Raw genomic sequence first — 25,162 nt, 5'->3', positions numbered from 1 at the left:
TGAAGTCTAGTTCCCTATCCTGTTAATCCTGGCTGACCTTGTGAATTGCTTTGACAAAAAAAATAAAAAAATAAAAAAATAAAGTGCCCAAACTTAGACCTTGAAAGGCCTCGTAGCTTCTGCTTTCACCATCTTGGAACACTGCCCTGAGACTGCCACGTGAAGAAACCAGGTCTAGCCTGGAAGACAGAGGGCACGTGGAGAAGAGACAAGTGCTCCAGCGGAAGCCCCTTATACTAACAAGCCAGTGCTGGCCCCAAACATTTGACATATGAATGAGGCCATCTTACATTATTCTGTTCCAGGCAAGCCACCAGATGTCCATAGCATCATGAATCAACCCAGATAAAACCAGCAGAACTGCCCAGTTAATTGCTAACCCACAGAAGTGGTTGTTACTTGAAGCCATTAGGTTTAAGGGTGGTGTTACACTACAATAGATAGCTGATAGAACTCTACAGAAAAGGCATGCATTATTTAAAAATAAAGGACGTGAACACTACAAATTGACAATTGAAGAGTTCTGCAGGAATGTGCTTTTAAGTGGCAAAGAGATAATGAAAGTAAAAATTGTCCTTCAGGAACGAATGTCTTATCACATTACCATTTATTAAAAACTTATATAATTCTCAACGTTTTCAAAGCTAAACACAAAGGGAAATCCATTTTTTCCCGTTAACATTATAATTTTACATTTATTAAAATCAAATGAGGACCTGAAAAATACTAGCTTACCATGGTTTTGGTGCAGTATCCTGAGGCAATTTCATAGTGAACGTGATCTTTCTTTTCTAGTATGTTTGGGCCATATGATTCCACAATAATATACAGACCGATATTTTCTAGATAGACTATTTGAGCCCAGACGGTCAGGTTCTGTCCCTTGTCCAAAAAGTAAAAAACACCAAAAATATTATTATGAAATGCCATGAAGGGGCACTTTTCCTTTGTGTTGAAAGTTACACTTTGTGCTTCCAGTTTTAAGGGATATTCCTGTGGATGTACCGTGCCATTTTCAAAAACATATATGAGATATATTTGACCAGATGAATTCAAGGAAATCAATGATTTTATTGTGCTATTTGTCCATAAATGCAGCTTCAGTGCATCTTTAATGTTGATCTTGAAATAAAACATTACATTGTTTTCCATTTTTACCATAATATTTCCATAATAATCTGGAAAAAAAGGAGAGAAAAATTTCAGCTATTCTAAGATAACATAAATTATGCTGTTTTATTCAAGTGTACTACTAACTAAAATGATTTTTCATAATGACTGAGGATTTATATACTGAGAAAATTAGAGAGTGCAAGTGCAAATTCACAACTCAACACGATGTTTGAGAGCTTCTCTCCCACGTCATAGTAAAGCAGGTTTTTTCTGCATAACTTTCTCTTCGCATTCACCATATCACTTGCGTAATCACATTATTAACATAGAAGAAAGAGCTGGAAATACTGCATTAAATAATAAAGAGGGAAGGCGTTCCCATCGTGGCTCAGCAGAAACGAAACGAATCTGACTAGTAACCATGAGGATGCAGGTTCGATCCCTGGCCTCACTCAGTGGGTTAAGGATCTGGCATTGCTGTGAGCTGTGGTGTAGGTCACAGAGGCAGCTCGGATCTGGTATTGCTGTGGCTGTGTAGGCCATCGGCTACAGCTCCGATTTCCTGTTGCGGCTCAGTGGTGACGAACCCACATAGTATACATGAGGATGTGGGTTTGATCTCTGCCTCAGTGGGTTAAAGGATCTGGCATTGCCATGAGCTGTGGTGTAGGTCGCAGATGTGACTCAGGTTCTGCGTTGCTGTGGCTGTGGTGTAGGCCAGCAGCTGCAGCTCCGATTCAACCCCTAGCCAGGGAACTTCCATATGCCATGGGTGCAGCCCCCCCGCCCCAACAAAAAAAAGAGGACGAGCATGACAGGAATGGCATTATTAGGAAGCATTGTGTATGGACTGATTTACATCCCCCCAAAATGCATATGCTGAAGCCCTAACTCTCATTCTGACTGTATTTGGAGATGGCATCTTTATGGAGGAGATTAAGGTAAAATGAGGTCAGAAGGATGGGGCCCTAATCCAATATCAGAGGAGGAACATAGACTGGAGATCTCTCTCTCTCTTCAGGCACAAAGAGGAAAAACCATGTAAGGACACAGAGGGAAGGTGGCCACTGTCTCCAAGCCGGGAAGAGAATCTTCATCAGAAACCAACCTTGATGACACCTTGATCTTGGACTTCTAGCCTGCAGAATTGTGAGAAAATAAAGTTCTACTGTTTAAGCCATCTACTCTGTGGTATTTTCTTAAGGCAGCCATAGCAGGCTAATACAGTTGGGATGAAGAAATGGTGGTGGTGGGAGCAGGTTCACTCTTCAGATTTACTCTATATAAATAATAATCAAATTTCTCTCCTTAATAGAGCATTATGCCTAAGTCACAGAGGGTTATAGACAATAAGTCTCTTCACCTCTTTGGTTCTATAGCCATATCTATAAAATGAACAGTTGGACTAGTTGGCTTCATGGCTGTCTTTCCAGATATGACACTCTCTGGGTAAAGCTTCTAGGAGTATACTTTCTTTAATTTTCAAAAAAACAACACTTAGGACTTCCTAAAAGGAAGAAGGTGAATTCAAAGAGTTAGGGAGGTTCAGAATGCTTTGTGCTTATGCATCTTACATTTGGAATCTGAAATATTAAGTGACTTTTTCACAAATTGCCTTAAGTCATATTCTAATCAAACTCTTAAATCATATGCCAATTTTTTTCCTTAGGATCAGAATACTTTAATAAGATATCAGTGTCAGCATACTCCCATTTTCCTATCATATTGGTCATTAAAAACATTATTAAATGACTCGGATTAAATATGAGGTTAAGATGAAAACTAGGAATGAATTTTTTAAATAATGGGAATAAGAACATAAAAGTTTGGGGGATGTAGTTGGAGCCATACAGAGAAAAATTCATAGCATTATGCTTATTCATAGTTTTAAATGCTTAGAAAGCAATGAAGACCGAACATAAACAAACTATTTAACTGAAGAAGCAGGCAACAGAATACTAAAGTTACAAACAGAAAGCAGGGGAGTTCCCATCATGGCGCATCGGAAATGAATCCTACTAGAAATCATGAAGTTGAGGGTTCGATCCCTGACCTCGCTCAGAGGGTTAAGGATCCAGTGTTACCGTGACCTATGGTGTAGGTTGCAGATGGGGCTCGGATCCTGCATTGCTGTGGCTGTGGTGTAGGCTGGCAGCTACAGCACCAATTAGACCCCTAGTCTGGGAACCTCCATATGCCACCAGTGTGGCCCTCAAACACACACACACACACACACACACACACACACACACACACACAGAGAGAGAGAAAAGCAGAAATTAGGGAATTAAATAAAAAAGAAAGTCAATTTAATAAAAATGAGAGTTCTTTTCAAAGGAAAGGAAAACAAAACCAAAAACTCTAAAAATAATGAATGATATCTTGCAAGCCAAACTAGCAAGGCATGGGGTATAAACAATAAACAATGAGCAAGGGACTACAACTACAGATACATAAGAAATTTAAAAATTAAAATGGGAAGGCTTTGCCAACAAATTAGAAAATCGAGATAAAATGAACAATTTCCTAGGAAACCACAAATCTCTAAACTGACTGGCGTTGGAAGACTTTAGTAGACAAATTAGAGAAAATAAAGGTAATGAAGAGATATAAGATTCTTGATTAGGAAGACCTACTGTTGCAAAAGTGAATAAATACTTACTGAATGCCCACTATAGCTGCATACTATTCTAGATACTTGGGAGGGAAATATTAGTTTAAAAAAACCCCCAAACCTGAAAGACCCTTTTTTTTGTGTGGCTTATATTCCCGTAGGGAGGGCAGACAATAAACATAAAAATAAGTAAATTATATAGTATGTTAGGGGATTAAAGCTACAATAATCAAAACTATTTAGGAAAAAAAAAAACAAAACTATTTAGACCTTGGAATTCCCTGATAGTGCAGTAGGTTAAAGATCCACCATTGTCACTGCTGTGGCTCAGGTTGCTGCTGTGGTTCAGGTTTGATCTCCAGTCTGGGAACTTTGCATGCCACGGAAGTGGCCAAAGAGTAAAAAACAAACAAACAAACAAAAAAACTATTTAGACTTTGTGGAGACAGAGGAAGGGAAGGGAATAGCCTAGAAACTGAATCTAGTTAACATGACAAATAAATACATAATAAAACTGATATTTCAAATCTGTGGGGTTGCTTAAAAGAAGACTGATTTGAAGGCAACACCGAGGTTTCATAGACAAACTAATGCCATTTGCAGCAACATGGATGGAACTAGAAAGTCTCATACTAAATGAAGTAAGGCAGAAAGAAAAAGGTAAATACCATATGATAGCACTTATTTGTGGCATCTAAAATATAGCACAGATGATTCTATCTACAAAACAGAAACAAATCACGGCCAAGGAGAGCAGACTTGTGGTTCCCAGGGGGGAGGGAGGAGGGGGTGGAATGGATGGGGAATTTAATAGTCTCTTTCGACCCTTTGTTTTTCTGTGGTGCCAGTTTCAACTTCTATTTATTTCTTCTTTTGTTTATTTTAACCCTCTCTCTCTTTTCTTGATGAAGCTGGCTAATGTTATATCAATCTTATTTATCTTTTCAAAGAACGAATTTTTTGTTTTATTGATCTTTGGTATTTTTTTACTCTCTATTGTATTTATTTCAGTGCTGATCTTTATGAGTTCTTTCCAGAAATCATAATTTTGGGCTTTGTTTCTCTTCTCTAGTTTTTTTAAGTATAACGTTGTTCAAGATTTTTCTTGTTTCTGGAGTTTAGTATGTATTGCTATAAACTTCCCTCTAAGAACTGCTTTTGCTGTGTCCCATAGATTTTGGATCATTGTGTTTTTGTTTTCATTTGTCTCCAGATATTTTTGGATTTTCTCTTCTATTTCATTAGTGGCCCTTTGTTGTTTAGTAGCATGTTGTTTAAACTCCATATATTTGTGTTTTTTGCAGTTTTTTTCTTATAGTTGATTTCTAGTCTTATATAGCTTTGTTGTCAGAAAAGATGCTTGATATGATTTAAATTTCCTTAAAATTATCAGGGTTTGTTTTGTGGCCTAGCATGTGATCTATCCTGGGAAAATGTTCCATGAACACTTGAAAAGAATGTGCCTTCTGCTGCTTTCCAACTAAAAGCAGCACCCAAAATATATATATTGTGTCATTTAAGGCCAGTGTTTCCTTCCTTATTAATTAGTCCTTTGTCTTTTCTGTCTCTCTATTATAGATTTTTGGTTTCTGGTTACCATGAGGTCTACTTTTAGCAATGTGTATCTCTCTATCTTTACACACACACATGTGTATACACATAATGTATATAAGAATATATATATGTTTATGTTGCTAATCTCTGAATTTCAAACAGATTTTAACAAACCTACATTTGCACTCTAATCTCCGCATGATTACTGTTTTTGACACATATTTTACATCTAATTTTTTTGTGTATCCCAAAACTACTTATTGGGGATATAGACGACTTTACTACTTTTATCTTTGAGGCTTTGTACTAGCTGTGTTTGTGGTTGATTTTCTACCTTTTTTTGGATGTTTGCCTTTATTGGTGAGCTTTTTCCTTTTGTAATTTTTAAGTTTTCAGTTGTGGCCTTTTTTGCTAAGAGATGTCCTTTCAACATTTCTTGTAAAGCTGGTTTGGTCTTACTGAGGTGAGGCTGGTCCTAAGTCTAGAGCAGGCTTGCTAATGGGTGGGGCCAGGGGGTTGAGGGGTGGTACCTGCCTACTGGTGAGTAGAGCTGTGTCCTGGAGTCTCTGACTATAAGGCCCTAGGAAACAAATACAACAACACATCACCTCCTACATTGAAAATGCCAGTTGCACATATATCTGCTGACCGACCAAAATGAACCTCTGAAAAAAAAAATAACTTGAGTTTGCTATTTTGCTTTGTGAGATCCTAGTTAATGTTAGCAGAATTTTAAAGATATCCATTTTTGGTGGTAAAACCGCACCTTTATCAAAGCACCATATATTATAATATATACAAATTGTTATATTTTCATAAGGAAGATGTCTTAGAAATTTAGAATAGTCTTTGCAGAAGGAGAAAACCTCACCTATGAAAACATCATGAATAATGCTGTTATGTGATAAGCTTGATAGATTTCCAAATTCTGTAGGTGTTTGTACAACTCCAGTATCTGTGAAATTATGGTAATAGTAGTAGATCCTATGTTTGTCCCATAGTATTAATTCTGGCATTGCTGAATAAATAAAATGTGGAATTAAAAAAGTGTCAATAGTGACATCTAATGCAAAGTCTTGGTATACCCACTGTTTTGTATCTTCATTATATATCACTAGGTAAATCTTTTTAATGGCGTTACATGTCATGCAGTAATTTAATAACACGGCAAGTTCCAAAGGGTGTCCTGTATACTCAACATTGTGTATAGTCAGAGTAGCAGCTGATGACAGATTGAGAAGTTCTTTCAGCTTTTCAGTAGTTATTATTTTAACAAACTCAAGAGAAGTATATCCAAGATAAACCTCATTTTCTGTCCAGACTGCCATGTTGCTTCTTCTTCCTTTATCCTGTGACAAAATTGAAAATAATTAGAATACCTTCAATTTTAGGTGCAGTGCTAACAGTTCCTGTCTTTTAATCAGCTACATTTAAAAATAAAACACAGTAACTACTAACATTCCATTTTTATTACGTTTCTGAACAATACTTCAGATATAGAGCTATATTACATAGAAATATATCACAACTATAAAAATTATTCCATATATGTATATATAAAATATATAAAAATTATTTCAGCAACTTATTTTATATTCATAGGACTATATTACATAGAAATGTTATTTATAAAGTTATTCCATATATAACATACATAATATGTATTATATATAATACACATAAATTATTCCAGTAATTTTAATTCTTTTATGTACTTTTTCTTTTCTTTTTTAATTGTACAGTTGCATTATTTAATTATAATTATCATAAATTCTTTGATGGAGAGGAAATCAGAATCAGTTCTAAGAAGACTTCAGCATTCTAAGCATGTCAAATAAGTGGATTATGCACTTATTTACTATGAGATATATTTCTTCTTCAGAGAGTCCTTGTTTGTGTATCAATTGTAGATTTTTGGTTTGCAGTTATTCTGAAGTTTTGATATAAGAGTCTATATGCATACGAGATTTTTTTAAGTTGTTGGTCTCTTAATTGCATCTCCAGTGTCCTGCATTTGTACCCACCTCTTCTCATGATTTCTGATTTTGGTGGTATAATTTTGCATGAATAATTTTGTATCTTTACTGTATGTGTACCTTTACTGGTGAGCTTTGTCATTTGTAGTATTTTTGTTTCCTGTTGCGGTGTTTTCTTTTCTGCCTAGAGAAGTTCCTTTAGTATTTGTTGTAAGGCTGGTTTAGTGTTGTTGAATTCTCTCAGCTTTTGCTTATCTGTGAAGGTTTTGATTTCTCCTTCAAATCTGAATGAGAGCCTTGCTGGGTAAAGTCATCTTGGTTGGAGGTTTTTTCATTACATTAAGTATATCATGCCGCTCCCTTCTGGCCTGCAGAGTTTCTGCTGAAAAATCTGCCAATAACCTTATTGGAGTTCCCTTGTATGTTACTTGTTCCTTTTCCCTAGCTGCTTTCAAGATTTTCTCTTTGTCTTTAATTTTGGTCAGTTTGATTAATATGTGTCTTGGCGTATTCCTCCTTGCGTTTATTCTATATGGTACTCGTTGTGCTTCCTGGATTTGAGTGAGTGGTTCCTTTTCCATGTTAGGGAAGTTTTCAGCTATTATCTCTTGGAATATTTTTTCTGTCCCCTTCTCTTTCTCTTCTCCTTCTGGCACCCCTATAATACGGATGTTGGTGCATTTCACGTTGTCCCAGAGTTCTCTGAGACTCTCTTCATTTGTTTTCAATCTTCTCTTTTCTGTTCCGCATCCGTAATTTCCACTAATCTGTCCTCCACCTCGCTTATTCGTTCTTCTGCCTCCTGTATTCTGCTGTTAGCTGCTTCTAGTGAATTTTTTATTTCAGCTACTGCATCTTGCATCTCTTCTTGTTTAAGTTTTATATCTTGTATCTCTTTGGTCAGTGTTTCCTGTAAGTTATCCATCTTTGCCTCCAGTTTATTTCCAATGTCTTGCATCATCTTCAGCATCAACAGTCTAAAATCTTTTTCCTGGAGGCTAAGAATCTCATCGCTTAGCTGATTTTCTGTTTTTTTTTTTTTCTTTCTCCCTCATCTGAGTTATAGTTCTGTGTCTTTTCATTTTTATAGATTTTTGGTGTGGTGACCTTTTTACAGATGATAGGGTTGTAGCCTCTCTTACTTCTGGTGTCTGCCCCCCTTGTGGCTGAAGTTGGTATGGGGGCTTGCTGTAAGCTTCCTGATGGGAGGGGCTGATGCCTGCCCACTGGTAGGTGGAGCTGATTCTAATCCCTCTGGGGGTGGGGCTTTGTCTCTGGATGGGATTAGAGGCAGCTGTGTGCCTGAGGGGTATTTAGGCAGCCTGTTTATTGAGGGGCAGGACTGTGACCCCACCTGGATTATTGTTTGCTCTGGGGCTTCTCAGGCTGACTGGCAGGTGGGGCCAGATTTTGCCAAAATGGCCACCTCCAGAGAAAGGCACAGCTGCTGAATATTCCCGAGAGCTTTGCTTTCAATGTCCCTCCCTCACAACAAGCCACATTCACCCGTCTTCCCAGGATGTCCTCTAAGAACTGCAGTCAGGTTTGACCCAGATTCCTATGGAGACTTTGCTTTGCCCTGGGATCCAGTGCACGTGAAAGTCTGTGTGCACCTTTTAAGAATGGGGTCTCTGTTTCCCCCAGTCCCATGGAGCTCTTGCCCATAAGCCCCACTGGCCTTCAGTGCCAGATGATCCAGGGGCTCTTTCTCCCAGTGCCAGATCCCCGCACATGAGGGTGTGATGTGGGGCTCAGAACTCTCACTCCTGTAGGTGAGTCTCTGTGAGCCAATTAGCTTTCAGTCTGTGGAGCTTCCCACCAGGGAAGTATGGGGTTGCTTATATCATGAAATTGCCCCTCCTACCTCTTGATGTGGCCTCCTCTTTTTCTTCTGGAGTAGGGTATCTTTTTTAAGGTTTCAGGTCCATTTGGGTGGAGACTGCTCAGCTTTTAGTTGTGAATTTTGTTGTTTTCAGGAGAGAAGTTGAGCTCCAGTCCTTCTATTCCACCATCTTAATCCTCTCACTCAACTCTATGTGCTTTTTCTATTCATAGAAATAGTTAATCTTAATTCTATTTTAAATCCTTTAAATCAGCCTGTCTTTTCTTATGTATTTATCCACTCTGGCCAGGAGTGCCCCTTTGACCTTAATTTTTACTAAGGTCAAGATATAACCACACTTCAAACATTATTTTTGGAAGTCAAGCTTCCTTGGATAGAGGGAAGAGAGAACTTAAAACCTTAGAAAAATCAATATTACACCTTTATGGACACAGGTTGTTAGAAAGGAAAGCCACGCAGAGACTGCTGTGTCCGAAATTCAATGGGTGTAATTTCATTAAGGGAGCCAAGGGCCCCCTTTCCCCTGTCTCCCCTCCCCAATTGTTTCTAATTCTTAAAGATTTTTATAATTTCTATGTCCATGACAATCAACAGGAGTCTTTTGTGCATATCTTGTCTCCCTAAATAAATACATTTGTACATTTATTATTATTTCTTTGTCTTTTTAGGGCCGCATCCATGGCACATAGTGGTCAAATTGGAGCTAGAGCTGCCAGCCTACACCACAGCCACAGTAATGCTAGATCCAAGCCACGTCTTCAACCTAGACCACAGCTCATAGCAACGCCAGATCCTTTAACCCACTGAGTGAGGCCGGGGATCAAACCTGTGTCCTCATGGATGCTAGTCAGATTCATTTCCGCTGAGCCATGATGGGAACTCCTGTACACTTATTTAATGTTCAAATATTTAGTCCACACTCAAATAGAATGCAGACAGATATCAAACTGATAATTAAAGAAAGAGAACAGTTGGGGTAAAAGGGAATTTTACCAAATGAAGGTTCAATGTAAAGTCTAGAGTGTCTGTTGCTGAACATGAGTGTGAAACAACTTTCCACAAAGAAATGGATCAGAAACAAAATGATGAGTCCTTCACAGAAAAGACTCACAGCTATTCTCCCTATTCTTGGTGGAAGGATGGGAAGGGGAGTTTGTTATAAACATGATAGAGGGGAATTCCAGTATGCCCAGTCATGGGATGAAATTTCACCCACCCATCAAGTCTTTCCTACAGCTCCTCTCTTAGTGCTTGTGTAGAGTCAGCCGAGGTTTGGGGGCAAGGCAGGAAAGCTGAGAGATGCCTCTGACACTCTCAGGGCCTCTGCCAGATATGAAGCAGTAACCTTCTGAAGATAGGGCGGGGGACAGGCAGTGTGGCAGCAAGGCTGAGAGAAGCCCATCAGCATTTAGGATGCTGAGCGACAGGGAGTGGGCTAAGAGGGCAGAGGGAAACTCTTCCTCTGAGATATGCTTGGTTTCTACTGAAAGTTATAAGGTACTCTCCATACTAAGACTGGGGGCAGAGAAGTAGGAGAGAGAGATGCTGATCTTCCCCAAGGCAAGAAAATCCAGGCACTGATGAGAGAGGAAAGGAAGTCTTCAGGTATTAAAAAAAAAAAAAAAAAAAAAAAAAAGCTGGCAGCCAGACTACAGTGATGATCCTCCCAGGGTTTGGAAGGCTGGTGATTCAGTTTTAATGTATGAAGAGATCACTGAACTCTTGTTCGGTGCTAAGATCCCAGGCATGGCTACCGAGAAAATAGCTATGATAAAATGCTGGAGTTCCCTTCGTGGCTCAGTGGTTAACGAACCTGACTAGGATCCATGAGGATGTGGGTTCAATCCCTGGCCTCGCTCAGTGGGTTAAGGATCTGGCGTTGCTGTGAGCTGTGGTGTAGGTCACAGACATGGCTCGGATCCCGCGCTGCCGTGGCTGCAGTGTAGGCCGGCAGCTACAGCTCCAATTCGACCCCTAGCCTGGGAAACTCCATATGCCCCGAGTGCAGCCCTAAAGTAGCAACAACAACAACAAAAAGCTGAGGATCTAATGGAAAAATGGGCCATTCAAATGCAAAGATGGGGAAATACAGGCAAGATATGTGAATCTGATAAAAAGAGCATAATGGAAATGCTAGAAATTTTAAAATATGATATCAGTAATAAATTATTAGATGTATTCAAGAGTAAGACGAAGGAAATGAACAGAGAATTTGAAAATAGATTAATAGCATGTATACAAACTGAAATATAAAGAAAAAATAGAGTGAAAAAAATGCACAGGTCATCTGAGATCTGTGGGACAATATTAAATGGTCTCACATACATGGTTTTGGAATCCTAGAGGAGGAAAAAAGAATGGTGCAGAAGTATTTGAAGAACTAAAGGTAGTCCAAGAACATCCAAAAATTAATGAAACACATAATCCCAGAAATCCAAGAAGCTCAACTGACCCTCAAACAGCACAAATACAAAGGAAATTATAGTTGGGTACACAATGAAAGTACTGTAAACTAAAGATAAAGAGAAAATGCTAATGCAGCAACAGTAAAAAGACACACTACACATACATACAAATGTGAACATAACATGCAAAATGAATCACTTCTTACCAAAAATGATGAAAACCACAAGATAAAGGAATGATGTCTTTATAAATTGCTTTAAAAACAACCCCCCCCCCCCAAACAAAAACAAAAACCACCTGTCATCTTATTTCTGTATTTGGCAAAAATGTCCTTCAAAAATGAAGACAAAAAAATAAAGACACTTTAACACAGACAAATAATGAGAGAACTTGCAATACAAGAAATTTTAAAGACATTCTTCAGGCTGAAGGAAAATGAAACGAGGAAGAATGCTGGATGTGCAGACAGAAATAAAGCACACACATAAAAAAGGCTTATTTTTCTCTCAGTTTATATCCATATATCTTTTTTTTTGTCTTTTTGTTGTTGTTGTTGTTGTTGTTGTTGCTATTTCTTGGGCCGCTCCCGCGGCATATGGTGGTTCCCAGGCTAGGGGTTGAATCGGAGCTGTAGCCACCGGCCTACGCCAGAGCCACAGCAACGCGGGATCTGAGCCGCATCTGCAACCTACACCACAGCTCACGGCAACGCCGGATCGTTAACCCACTGAGCAAGGGCAGGGACCGAACCCGCAACCTCATGGTTCCTAGTCGGATTCGTTAACCACTGCGCCACGACGGGAACTCCTATATCCATATATCTTTATGACAATCGCCTTTTTTCTTTTTCTTTTTTTTTTTTGCTATTTTAGGGCTGTACCCTTGGCATATGGAAGTTCCTAGGCTAGGGGTCTAATCGAAGCTATAGCCACTGGCCTACACCACAGCCACAGCAACACAGGATCCTTAACCTACTGAGCAAGGCCAGGGATCGAACCCAAGTCCTCATGGATCCTAGTCAGGTTCGTTAGCCCAAGAGCCACGAAGGGAACTCCAGACAATTGACTCTTTAATGCAAAAATATTAACAAGGTATTTTGGGATTAACAGCATATTCAGAAATAAAGTTCACTGATGAAGATAGATGCAAAAATCCTCAACAAAATGCTAGCAAACCGAATCCAACAATACATTAAAAGGATTGTACAGCATGATCAAGTGGGATTTATCCCAGGGATGCAAGGATTCTTCAATATCCGCAAATCCATCAGTGTGATACACCACATTAAGAAACTGAAGAATAAAGACTGTACGATCCTCTCAATAGATGCAGAAAAAGCCTTTGACAAAATTCAACACCGATTTAAGAAATAAAGTATGAGAACAGAGTACAAAAAGGGTGACGTGGGGTATAAATGGACTTGTATAAAGTTCTCACACTGCTATAAAGTATATTTTATTTAAATCTAGATTCTGATAAATTAAAATGGATTATTCTAAAGCCAAGTGCACCTACTAAAAAATAATTTTGAATAAAAAAATTCTATACAGGAGTTCCCGTTGTGGCTCAGTGGTTAACAAATCCAACTAGGAACCATGAGGTTTCGGGTTCGATACCTGGCGTTGCTCAGTGGGTTAAGGATCCAGCGTTGCCATGAGCTGTCATGTAGGTCGCAGACACAGCTTGGATCCCGCGTTCCTCTGGCTCTGGTGTAGGCTGGTGGCTACAGCTCCAATTAGACCCCTAGCCTGGGAACCGCCATATGCCGCACATGTGGCCCTAGCAAAGGCAAAAAGACAAAAAAAAAAAAAAATTCAATACAGGAGAAACAGAATACTGAAAAATACATGATTCTACCTAGAAGACGACAAGAAACAAAGGAACAAATACTAAAAGGGATTAATAGAAAACAAATGCCAAGATGGTAGACTTAACCCCAACCTCAGCAATAGTTACTTTTACATGAACTAAATATTAAAATTTGAAGGCAGATATTGTCACACTGGAGGAAAAGCAAGAGGACCCTATAAGAAGTTTAAAAGACATATAAAGTCACAGGCAAGTTGAGAGTAAAATAATAGAAAAATGTACACTACATAAGCATGAAACATAAGAAAGCTAGTGCAGCTATATTGTTATATATAAATAAAACCAAATGAAATATCACCTCAAAACTTCAAAAAGAGTTTAAATAATAAAGACTGGACCCACTAAAGGTTGGTGAGATGTGGAACCAAATGAAAAATGAAGTTATAATTTGTGATGTCTTAATTACTATATCTTTATAATAAATTTTTTTTTTTTGTCTTTTCGCCTTTTCTAGGGCTGCTCCCACGGCATATGGAGGTTCCCAGGATAGGGGTCTAATCGGAGCCATAGCCACTGGCCTACGCCAGAGCCACAGCAACACCAGATCTGAGCCGCGTCTGCGACCTACACCACAGCTCAATGCCGGATCCTTTAACCCACTGAGCATGGCCAGGGATCGAACCTGAATCCTCATGGATACTAGTCAGGTTCTTAACCCTCTGAGCCACAAGGGGAACTCCTTTAGGTACTATCTTAAAGTATCTTTTAAGTTTTTTTTTTTTTTTTCGGTCCATGCCTGTGGCATGCAGAAGTTCCCAGGACAGGGACTGAACCCACACCACAGCAGCAACCCAAGCCATAGCAGTGACAACGCTGGATCCTTAATTGCTAGGCCACAGGGGAAATTCCGAGATATGCTTTTTTGTTCTATCCTGAATTTCCATATGACATTTAGAATCAGCTTCTCCATTTCTATAAGAAGCCCACTAAGATTTTAAGTTGTGCTGCATTTCTCAAGAATTGACATCTTAACAGTATTGTGTCTTTTCAGCTATAAACATTACTTCACTCAGTAATGTTTTTCTTTTCTTTTCTTTCTTGCTTTTTAGGGCCTCATCCACAACATATGGAGATTCCCAGGCTAGGGGTCGAATAGGAGCAACAGCTGCCGGCCTACACCACAGCCACAGCAACACAGGATCTGAGCCACATCTGCAACCTGCACCATGGCTCACGGAAACGCCAGATCCTTAACCCACTGAGCAAGGCCAGGGATCGAACCTGAAACCTCATGGTTCCCAGACAGATTCATTTCCGCTGCGCCATGATGGGAACTCCTACTCAGTAATGTTTTGTATCTTTTTTTTTTTTTTTAAATGAGAGTTGCAATGTTTATTTCAGGCTCTCTCTTGAGGTTTTTTTGTATTTTTTTTCCTTTTTTTGCCACACAGGCAGTATGTGGGAATTCCTGGGCCAGGGATTGAACCTACACCACACAGCAGCAACCAGGACCACAGCCATGAGAACGCAGGAGCCTCAACCCGCTAGGCCATCAGAAAACTCCGTTTTGTACTTTTTAAGTGTATATATCTGCACATCTTTTGTCAGATTTATCCTTAAGTATTTAATGTTTTTAGATCTATTGTAAACAGTATTTTTAAATTCAACTTATGATTGTTTATTTTGAATGTTTATATATTTCATATATAAAATTAAATTGTTATATTTCATAGAAATATAATAATTTTATATGTTGATCTTTTATACTGCAGTCCTGGTAAAATACTTTCTAGCCCTGATACCTTTTTTTTTTTTTTTTTGTCTTTTGTCTTTCTAGGGCAGTACCCATGGCGTATGGAGGTTCCCAGGCTAGGAGTCTAATTGGAGCTGTAGCTGTGAGCCTACACCACAGCCATGCCAGATTCAAGCCGCGTCTATGATCTACACCACAGCTCATGGCAATGCTGGATCCTTAACCCACTGAGCAAGGCCGGGGATCAAACCCGCAACCTCATGGGTCCTACTCAGATTCGTTTCTGCTGCACCACGGCGGGAACTCCGCAATACGTTTTTTAAAAATAGATTTCATAAGCTTTTCTACATCTAATAATGTTTAAATAAAGAAAGTTTCCTTTTCAACACAGATTCCTTTTGCTTCTCAACTCACTGTACCTGAGAGAACTGTCAATACAGTGTTGAATAGAAGAGGTATAGACAGTATAGACAGACATTTCACTTTGTTTCTGATTTTAAGCAAGAAAGAGAAGAAACAAAGGAGCAAAGAACAGTGTTAACAGAGAATAAATACTGAATGGTAGGCTTAACCAACAACAGCAATAATTACTTTAAATCTGAGCAGACTAAATAGTCTTTTACCATCATACAATGTTTGCTAAAGGTTTTTCATAAATGTTCTGTGTCAAGTTGAGAAAGTTCTCTTTTATTCTTCACTTGTTGATTTTTAAAATCAATCGTGTATATTGGATTTTGTCAAATGCTTTTTATATACCTATTAAGATGATATGGTTTTTCTTTTATTTTCTAATAAGGTAAATTATGTTTGATTTTCTATTGTCAATCACCCTTTCATTCCTGTGATAAACCTCACTCAGCTATGATATATTTTCCCTTTTATATATTTTTGGATCTGGTTTACTAAAACATCATTTAGAAGTTCTTTATGAGAGATATTGGTCTGCTGTTTTATATTCTTGTAATGTGTTTTTCTTGGTTGTGGTGTCAGATAATGCTGCCCTCATAGAATAAATTAGGAAGTATTCCCTTCCCCCTTCGGTTTTCTGAAAGAGTTTAGAAATCATGTGATTTATTTTAAAAATATATCATAGAATTCACTGGTGAAACCCTCTTGGCCTAAAGTTTTCTTTTTGGGAAGGTTTTAAATAACAAATTAAATTTCTTTAATTGATATAGGGGTATTCATGCTACCTGTTTTATTTCAAGGAAGCTTTGGTAGTTTGTGTGAATTTGTTTTAGCTTTATATTTTAAATTATTTAACTTGGACCCACACTGCAACATGTTGTCACCAGCTAAGAGCCCTCCTGACCCATGCAGGCAGCCATGTGGAAACCCAGCCCTGCCATCCAATGGGCTGCAGAAGCACCATACCCATTGAGCCTCAGAGCCAACTGAACAGGAAGCCTCCTGCTCTCCAGTGGGCCCACAGCCATCACCCAAGGAGCAGCCTCACAGCCAACTTGTCCAGGGGTCAGTCCCACTGACTAACATGGCCACAGTAGTCAGCACCCCACCACAGAAGTCTGTTTTTAGCCCACATCGGGGGTACCACTACAGCATGTAGTTCTGGTGATCAGAGGGGAGGGTGCTGCTGGGCCCCATAGAATGTCTCTCTCATTAAACCACTTCTCCAAGATCAGGAAACATAACTGACCTACATAACACATAGAAGTAAACATAAAGAATTGGGAAAGATGAAGAGACAGAGAAGTATGTTCCAAATGAAGAAAGGAAACAAAATCCCAGAAAAAGGATGAATCAAAGTGGAGATAAGCCATCTATCTGATAAAGAGTTCAAGGTAATGGACATAAAATGTTCAACATACTTGGGAGAAGAATGGAAGAAAATACTAAGAATTTCAACAGAGCTAGAAAATATAAAAAAGAACCAACCAGAGCTGAAGAATACAATAGCTGAAATAAAAATACCCTAGAAGGAAGCACAGTAGATTAGATGCTATAGAGGAATGGATCAGTGATCAGAAAGACAGAGTAGTTAAAATCACATGAATTGAATTGAAGGAAAAACAAAGAATTAAAAAAATAAACATAGTTTAAGAAAGCTCTTGGACAACATTGAGGCTACCAACACTTGCATTATAGGGGCTCCCAAAGGAGAAGAAAGGGCAGACAATTTATTTGAAGAAATAATAGCTGAAAACTTCACTAACCTGAGAAAGGAAACAAACATCCAGGTCCAACAAGCAGAGAGTCCCAAACAAGATGAACACCAAGACAAATTACAACTAAAATGACAAAAAATAAAGACTCTTAAAAGCAGCAAGAGATGGAGTTCCCTTATAGTGCAGCAGGTTAAAAATTTGGTGTTGTCCCTGCAGTGGCTTAGGTCACTGTGATGACATGGGTTTTGATCCCTGGCCTGGGAACTTCTACTTAATGCAGACACAGCCAATGAATGAATGAATGAATAAATAAATAATAATGAAGCAAGGAAAAAGCAACTAGTTACACACAAGAGAACTACCATAAGATAATTACATGACTTTGCAGCAGAAACTACAGGCCCAAAGAAGTGGCACAATATATTCAAAGCGATAAAGAGAAAAAACCTACAGCTAAGAATACTCTACCTGGCAAGGCTATTATTCAGATTTGAATGAGAAATAGAGTTTTTTTTTTTGTCTTTTTATTTATTTCTTGGGCTACTCCCGCAGCATATGGAGGTTCCCAGGCTAGGGGTTGAATCGGAGCTGTAGCCACCAGCCTACGCCAGAGCCACAGCAACTCGGGATCTGAGCCGCGTCTGCAACCTACACCACAGCTCACGGCAACGCCGGATCGTTAACCCACTGAGCAAGGGCAGGGACTGAACCCACAACCTCATGGTTCCTAGTCGGATTCGTTAACCACTGCGCCACGACGGGAACTCCAGAAATAGAGTTTTACAAACAAAGATAAAAGAGTTTGGCACCACTATACTGGCTTTACAAGAAATGTTAAAGGAACTTCTCTAAATGGAAAAGAAAAGGCTACGACCAGAAATATAAAAACCATAAAAGGAAAAATCTCACTGGTAACGACAAACATACAGTAAAGATAGTAAATCAGCCACATATAAGGTCTGCTAATTCTAAGATCTGTGTGAGTTTGGGTTCAATTTTGATTGGATGATTTTTCTTCTAATTATGAGTCATATTTTTTCTTCTTTGTATGCCTGACGTTTTTATTCTATGTCAGAAATTATGACTACTACCTTGTTGGGTGTTGAATATTATTGTAAATATTCTTTTTTTTTTTGTCTTTTTGCCTTTTCTAGGGCCGCTTTTGCAGCATGTGAAGGTTCCCAGGTTAGGGGCTGAATCAGAGCTGTAGCTGCTGGCCTATGCCAGAGCCACAACAACATAGGATCCTTAACCCACTCAGCAAGGCCAGGGATCAAACCCGCAACCTCATGGTTCCTAGTCAGATTCGTTAAGCACTGTGCCACGACGGGAACTCCTAAATATTCTTGAGTTTCGTTCTGAGATGTATTACATTACTTTAAAACAGCTGGATATTTTGGGTCTTCTTTTTAAGATTTGTTAGATGGGGTCAGAAAGCATTTAGTCTAGTGATAATTATTCCTCAGTACTGAGGCAACAACCCTTTGGAGCACACTACCCAATCCCACATGAATTGTTACAAGTGTTTTCAATCTGGCTGGTTAGAACAGGTGCTATTCCCATCCTTGTATGAGCTGTGAATTCTATTCCCTAGTCCTTTTAGTTGGTTCCTTCCCCATATTTGGATACTTTCCTCACAAATATACACTTTGTGCATAGATGAAGGGGACCCTTAGCATATCTCTGGAATTCTGCGCACAGCTCTTTCATCTTTGCTATTCTGCTTTGCAAACTCAAGCCACCTTTGTATTTCCTGCCAATCAGTTCTACTTCCTCAACTCAGGCAATCTACTGGACTGCCTCATTTTCCTATTTCACAGTTTCCTGGTCTGGGAACTTTCTTAAGACATTAAGTTAGGGCAATTGCAGGGTTCATCTTGGTTTCCAATGTCCTTGAATATAGAAAGCATTGTCTAAAACATTTTTTGCTATTGTTTCATGCTGCAGGGTAAGGATATAGTCCTTGTTTTTTATTCTATCTTGGTCAGAAGCGGAAGTTTCTAATATACACATTTAATGCTCTAAATTTCATTCTAGGCACCGCTTTAGCAGCATTTCAAAAATACGATATCTCATATTCTCACTTTTATTCAATTAAATGATTTTCTGAAGACACTGATGAAAGAATTGAAAACGACACAAACAAATGGAAAGATACATCATGTTCTTGGATTGGAAGAATCAGTATTGTTAAAATGATCATGCTATGCAAGGCAATCTACAGATTTTATGCAATCCTTATCAAATTACCAATAAAATTTTTCACAGGACTAGAACAAATAATTTTAAAATTTGTATGGAAACACAAAAGACTCCGAATAGCCAATACAATCTTGAGAAAGAAGAACAGAGTTGGAGGAATCATGCTCCCTGACTTCAGACTATATCACAAAGCTACAGTCATTAAAACAGTATAGTATTGCCACAAAACAGACACACAGATCAATGGAATAGGATGGAAAGCCAAGAAACAAACTCACACAATATGGTCAATTAATTTACTACAAAGGAGGCAAGAATATACAAGGAGAAAAGACAATCTATGCTATGAAAACTGGGCAGCTACCTGTAAAAAAAATGAAATTGGAACATTCTCTAACACCATATACCAAAATAAACTCAAAATGGATTAAAGATCTAAATGTAAGAGCAGATACTATAAAACTCTTAGAGGAAAACATAGATACAACACTCTTTGACCCTCATCACAGCAATATTTTTTTGGATCTGTCTCCTAAGATAATGGAAATAAAAGTAAAAATAAATGAATGGGGCCTAATTAAACTTAAAAGCACTTGCGGAGCAAAGGAAGCCACAAACAAAAGACTTATCACAAAGCAGAAGTCTGTGTGATGACTGTATAGATCAAGAAACAGTATCATCAGAACTCTCAGATGTCACCTATGCCCTCTCCCAATCACTGCATCTTTCCTTTCCAGGATAACCATTACCCTCAATTTGTGGTAATGACTTCCTTGCTTTATGTTTTACTAATTGCCCTGCCATTTGATTATATTTTCCCTTATGTTTTCCATTTTCTTTTCCATTTATTTAAGTTAAATTTATTTAAATTAAAAAGATAGGAGTTCCTGTGGTGGCTCAGTGGAACTGAATCTGACTAGTATCTATGAGGATGCAGGTTCGATCCCTCACCTTGCTCAGGGGGTTAAGGATCTGGCGTTGCCATGAGCTGTGGTGTAGGTCGCAGACATGGCTTGGATCCTGTGCTGCTGTGGCTGTGGTGTAGGCTGGCAGCTACAACTCCAATTTGACCCCTTGCCTGGGAACCTCCATATGCCATGGGCGCGGCCCTAAAAAGACAAAAAAAATTTTTTTAAGCTATTTTAGATTCACTGTTATTCTCTGTTGTTAGAGGTACAATGCCTTTGAGCAGTTAGGTCAGAAAGCTATTTACAAGCATAAATAACTCTACGAAGAGCTGCATATATCATGATATATCATTCATTGAATTAAACAGTACAGTAAATATATTTAAATATGTAGGTATAATATATATATGTAATTTTTTACTAACCTTCAATAAATATTTGACCCAACACCATTTTCTTGATGTAATCCCAATAATTCCACCATTAGGAAGATTTACATCTTCTCCCAGTCTTGTAAATGCGCTAAATTTTTTTATGTAAAGAATATTGTTTATTAAAAAAAATATTCCATCTTCTGATAAGGTCACATCAGACACACTGTGTCTTTCATCATCAGTCAGAATGTTTGGAGGCACTCTGATTCTGGTCCAAGTATGGAATGAATTATTTGTCTGAAAGGTCTCCATATCAGCCACCACAACAACTGACGAAGGAACACAAGCAGCCCAGTCTGCTATTAGCTGACTACCCTGCGGCGAAGAGATTGGTAGAAAACCAGGAATCTCGGGCATTGTCAACAAAGGAGTAGTCAGCAGGAAAAGAATGTCTGCAATAAAGCAGTCTTGAAAAGCCACTTGATTTCCCTCAATCTCCTTTAGCACATCTGAGTTCATTGGTATTGTGATCTGCCAGGCTCTAAGATGAGAAAAACAGGAACTATTAGACTAAATATCCTCTTCCTCTCCCCCTCCAATTCATCTTGCACAGTGCTGACATTTATCATCTTTTATAATTTTTTTTCTTTTTAGGGCTGCACTCACAGCATATGTAAGTTCCCAGGCTCGGGGTTGAATCAGAGCTATAGCTGCCAGCCTACACCACAGCCACAGCAATGCTGGATCTGAGCCGTGTCTGTGACCTACACCACAGCTCATGACAATACCAGATCCCCGACCTATTGAGCAAGGCCAAGGCCCCTGTCCTCAGGCATACTAGTTTATCAAGTCTTTGCTTTTATAATTTGAGTTACTTTTAGTGATTATAGAAATTGTTTTCTATACTGAGGCAATAAAGATATTATCCTAGCTCTATGTGTTTTTCAGTCTAGCCTTTCCAGTGTATGTCTTCTGAGTTAATTTTATTATCATCAATCTGAAATTATTTTCATGTATGATATGAAGTAAAGAATAATTTCATTTTAAAGTTTTATTCTGGAGTTCCCATTGTGGCTCAGCGGAAATGAATCCAACTAGGAATGAGGTTGTGGGTTCGATCCCTTGCCTCGCTCAGTGGGTTAAGGATCCGGCATTGCCGTGAGCTGTCGTGTAGGTTGCAGACACAGCTCAGATCTGGCGTTGCTGTGGCTGTGGTGTAGGCCGGTGGCTACAACTCTGATTAGATCCTAGCCTGGGAACCTCCATTTGCTACAGGTACAGACCTGGAAAAGAAAAAAAAAAAAAGTTTTAGTCTATTTCTATTGAGATGATCATCTAGTTTTCTCCTTTAATCTAATATTGTAAATTATATTAAAATATTTAAAATATTATACTAACCTTGCACTTCTGGTATAAACCAACTTTATTACATATCTTATCTCTTTTCATATTTTGCTATTCAGGATTTTGCATCTAGGTTCATGAATGAGATTCACTTATAATTTTTCTTTCTCATATAGAGATCTTGCCTGAATTGGGATAATCTAATTTGCTAACTTCACTTTGCTATTTAGGATTGGAATTATCTGTGCTAGTGCTCTCTTCCCCTCCCTAAAGATGGTTAAATACTGATTGTTTCTTTATAGTGAAAATATTGCTCAACTTCTATATTTCCTTTTGAGTCACCTTTTTTTGTTGTTGCTGTTGTTGCATTTTTTTTTTGTCTTTTTGCTATTTCTTTGGGCCACTCCCGTGGCATATGGAGGTTCCCAGGCTAGGGGTCGAATCGGAGCTGCAGCCACTGGCCTACACCAGAGCCACAGCAACGCGGGATCCGAGCCACGTCTGCAACCTACACCACAGCTCACGGCAATGCTGGATCCTTAACCCACTGAGCAAGGGCAGGGACCGAACCCGCAACCTCATGGTTCCTAGTCGGATTCGTTAACCACTGTGCCACGACGGGAACTCCTGTTGTTGCATTTTAGGGCTGCACCCAAGGCATATGGAGGTTCCCAGGCTAGGGATCGAATCAGATCTACAGTTGCCAGTCTACACCACAGCCACAGCAACGTAGGATCCGAGCTGCATCTGCGACCTACACCACAGCTCACAACAATGCTGGATCCTTAACCCACTGAGTGAGGCCAGGGATGGAACCCGAAACCTCATGGTTCCTAGTCGAATTTGTTTCCCCTGTGCCATGATGAGAACTCCTTGAGTCAGCTTTGAAAAATTGATTTTTTAACAGTTTTCTGTTTACGTTTTCAAATGTATTGGTCTATAACTGTTTATCTGCTACATCTCTCATCTATGTTTCTTTTTAAAAACTATATTAGTCTTTCTACATTTTTTTCACATTACTGGTTCATGCAAACACTTTCATCCCAACTCAATACCACCTCTAAGATGCTATCTAAATGTATTTCTCCTACATGTTGCCCCTTTGTCTGAAATGCTCTTCCAACCAATCAGCTAATTTTTATTTCTTTTCAATAACGGCAATGTTACCTCTTTAGGAAAGTCTTCCCTGAGCCTTAGTTAGTGCACTCTCTAAGAAAGTCTTAGTTGGTGCACCCTTGATGTATCCCACCTCACCCTGGGCTCACTATCAGAACATCTCTTTGTTTACTTGGCTCCCCCACTAAACTATAACTATAACTATAACTGACTGTAGGAATTGTATCTTTTAGTTATAAGCACCTTGTCCTGTGCCTAGATGCTCAGTAGATTAAGAAAGACTATCTAAACCCCATGATCACCTACTAACAATAACAGATTTTACTTCTCAGGTGGAATATGTGGGGTGTGGGCGTGTGTGCGTACTTGTGTGCGTGTGTGCGTGCGTGTGCGTGTGTCCTCTGATGGTGGTAATGATCGTGCCATTTGTCATAACCCTGGCTCCCTTTAAAGCACCAGCAGGACACATTTTGCGGTTTGCCAGGATACGCCACCATCCTGAATGAGGCTCTTGCACTGAAGTTTAACTACTAATGCAAATTGTGAAATTATAATCCAGGACTGTGACTGGTATTTTCTGAGTTGGTAATGAGTTCTGATTATCACAATTTCTATGTGCTAAAAGGAGCTCCTTGGAAATTACATATAAGATATTCCATGAAATTCCACTAGGGTTTTAAAATTTCTTTTACTTTAAGTTTCCGATGATTATTTTACTTAATTTTAAAGTGAATTTTATATGTGAAAATTTAGAAGTAAATACCCATTCTTCATTTGTCTATGTGGAAAATAAACTTTTCTCTCCAGAAATGTTTGTATGGTAGGCTTCTGTCCCAAAGTAGCAAACTGCTTGCTAAGTATTATGGAATTCTGTAAAAAAAAAAAAAAAAAAAATCCGCTATTTACGCTTTTCATAGCCAAAACTATTTTGAAGTTACATCATAATACATTGAATGTATTATTTTAGTTGACCTTGTTGACATTTATAAATTTACCACATTTTCAAGATTCAGTTTTGTTTTTTTCCTACCATGTGGTCCCCTCCCCATTAGAACTTCATGAATTATAAATAAGTCATAATTCAGTTTCCAACATGTTGAAAATACTTGGCACAATCAGAATCTTGAATGAATGGAGATTATGGAGGCTCAAATATAAATACTCTGTTTGTTTGTGTTTGTTTGTTTTTTTGTTTTTTGTTTTGGCCACACTAGTGACACACGTTAGTTCTTAGGCCAGGGATTGAACCCAAGCCACATCAGTTAACAACACCAGATCCTTTAACTGCTAGGCCCCCAGGCAACTCCCAATACCCTTAGTTTTAATGTCACTGAAATACATAATGGAGTTTCTAAAAGTCATCTGTTAGCTATGTGAGCCTGAATTCAAAACAACACACCCTTTCAAGGCATGTTTCAAATGACATCTGGAGGCTTTAAGAAAAATTCTATTAGTACAAAGATAGATCTGACATGTTCCTTCTTTTCCTCATGAAATTTAAGGATATGTTAAACTGACTGGAATTATCCCATATATTTTTAGAATAGCAGCAATAGTTTCATTATGGGGAATCCCTAGAATTAAAAAAAATAAGATAATGGGGGCCAGTCAAGAATCTTGCAATAATGCCCCTGTTTAATTTCCTAGAAATACCTCATCACCCACAAAGGAACTTCTGCGAATACGGTAATGCGTATCAGTAAGGGTGTAACCGTCGAGACCATGAGATTGCTTAATACATAGGATTTAACCAATATTTTGAGAGTAGGAATTAGAGTCAGGAAGGCCTTCCTGAAGAATATACATTTAATGATTTTGATAGAGAAAAATAGTTTCCTGTTAAATACCTGATAAATCACAGATCATTTTTCCTTTCTAAAAAATCTTAACTCATGATTCAGAATTTTAAATACAAGTATCTCTCATATAGCTACAGAGGAAAGAGTACATGGAGCATTCTTTTTTATTTTTTCCTTTTTCTTTCCCTTCTCCTTGCTTTTTAGGGCCGCACTCGTGGTACATGG

At 38.6% G+C, this 25,162-nt stretch overlaps 1 protein-coding gene across 1 annotated transcript in view; it reads right to left on the bottom strand.

Moving 5' to 3' along the window:
- The window catches only part of CATSPERE (catsper channel auxiliary subunit epsilon), an 88,380-nt gene that overhangs the window by 40,251 nt on the left and 22,967 nt on the right, over positions 1-25,162 (bottom strand). The window contains exons 8-11 of the mRNA XM_047755028.1: positions 23,902-24,008; positions 20,730-21,219; positions 6,153-6,630; positions 736-1,178 (exon numbers count right to left, since the gene is read on the bottom strand). Coding sequence (XP_047610984.1) covers positions 736-1,178; positions 6,153-6,630; positions 20,730-21,219; positions 23,902-24,008 — 1,518 coding nt within the window. The remainder of the gene's footprint in view (positions 1-735; positions 1,179-6,152; positions 6,631-20,729; positions 21,220-23,901; positions 24,009-25,162) is intronic.

Source organism: Phacochoerus africanus, chromosome 12, assembly GCF_016906955.1.
Source record: "Phacochoerus africanus isolate WHEZ1 chromosome 12, ROS_Pafr_v1, whole genome shotgun sequence".
Lineage (NCBI taxonomy): Eukaryota > Metazoa > Chordata > Mammalia > Artiodactyla > Suidae > Phacochoerus > Phacochoerus africanus.
Note: the sequence above shows the minus strand (reverse complement) of the source record. Positions and strands in the feature narration are given on the sequence as shown.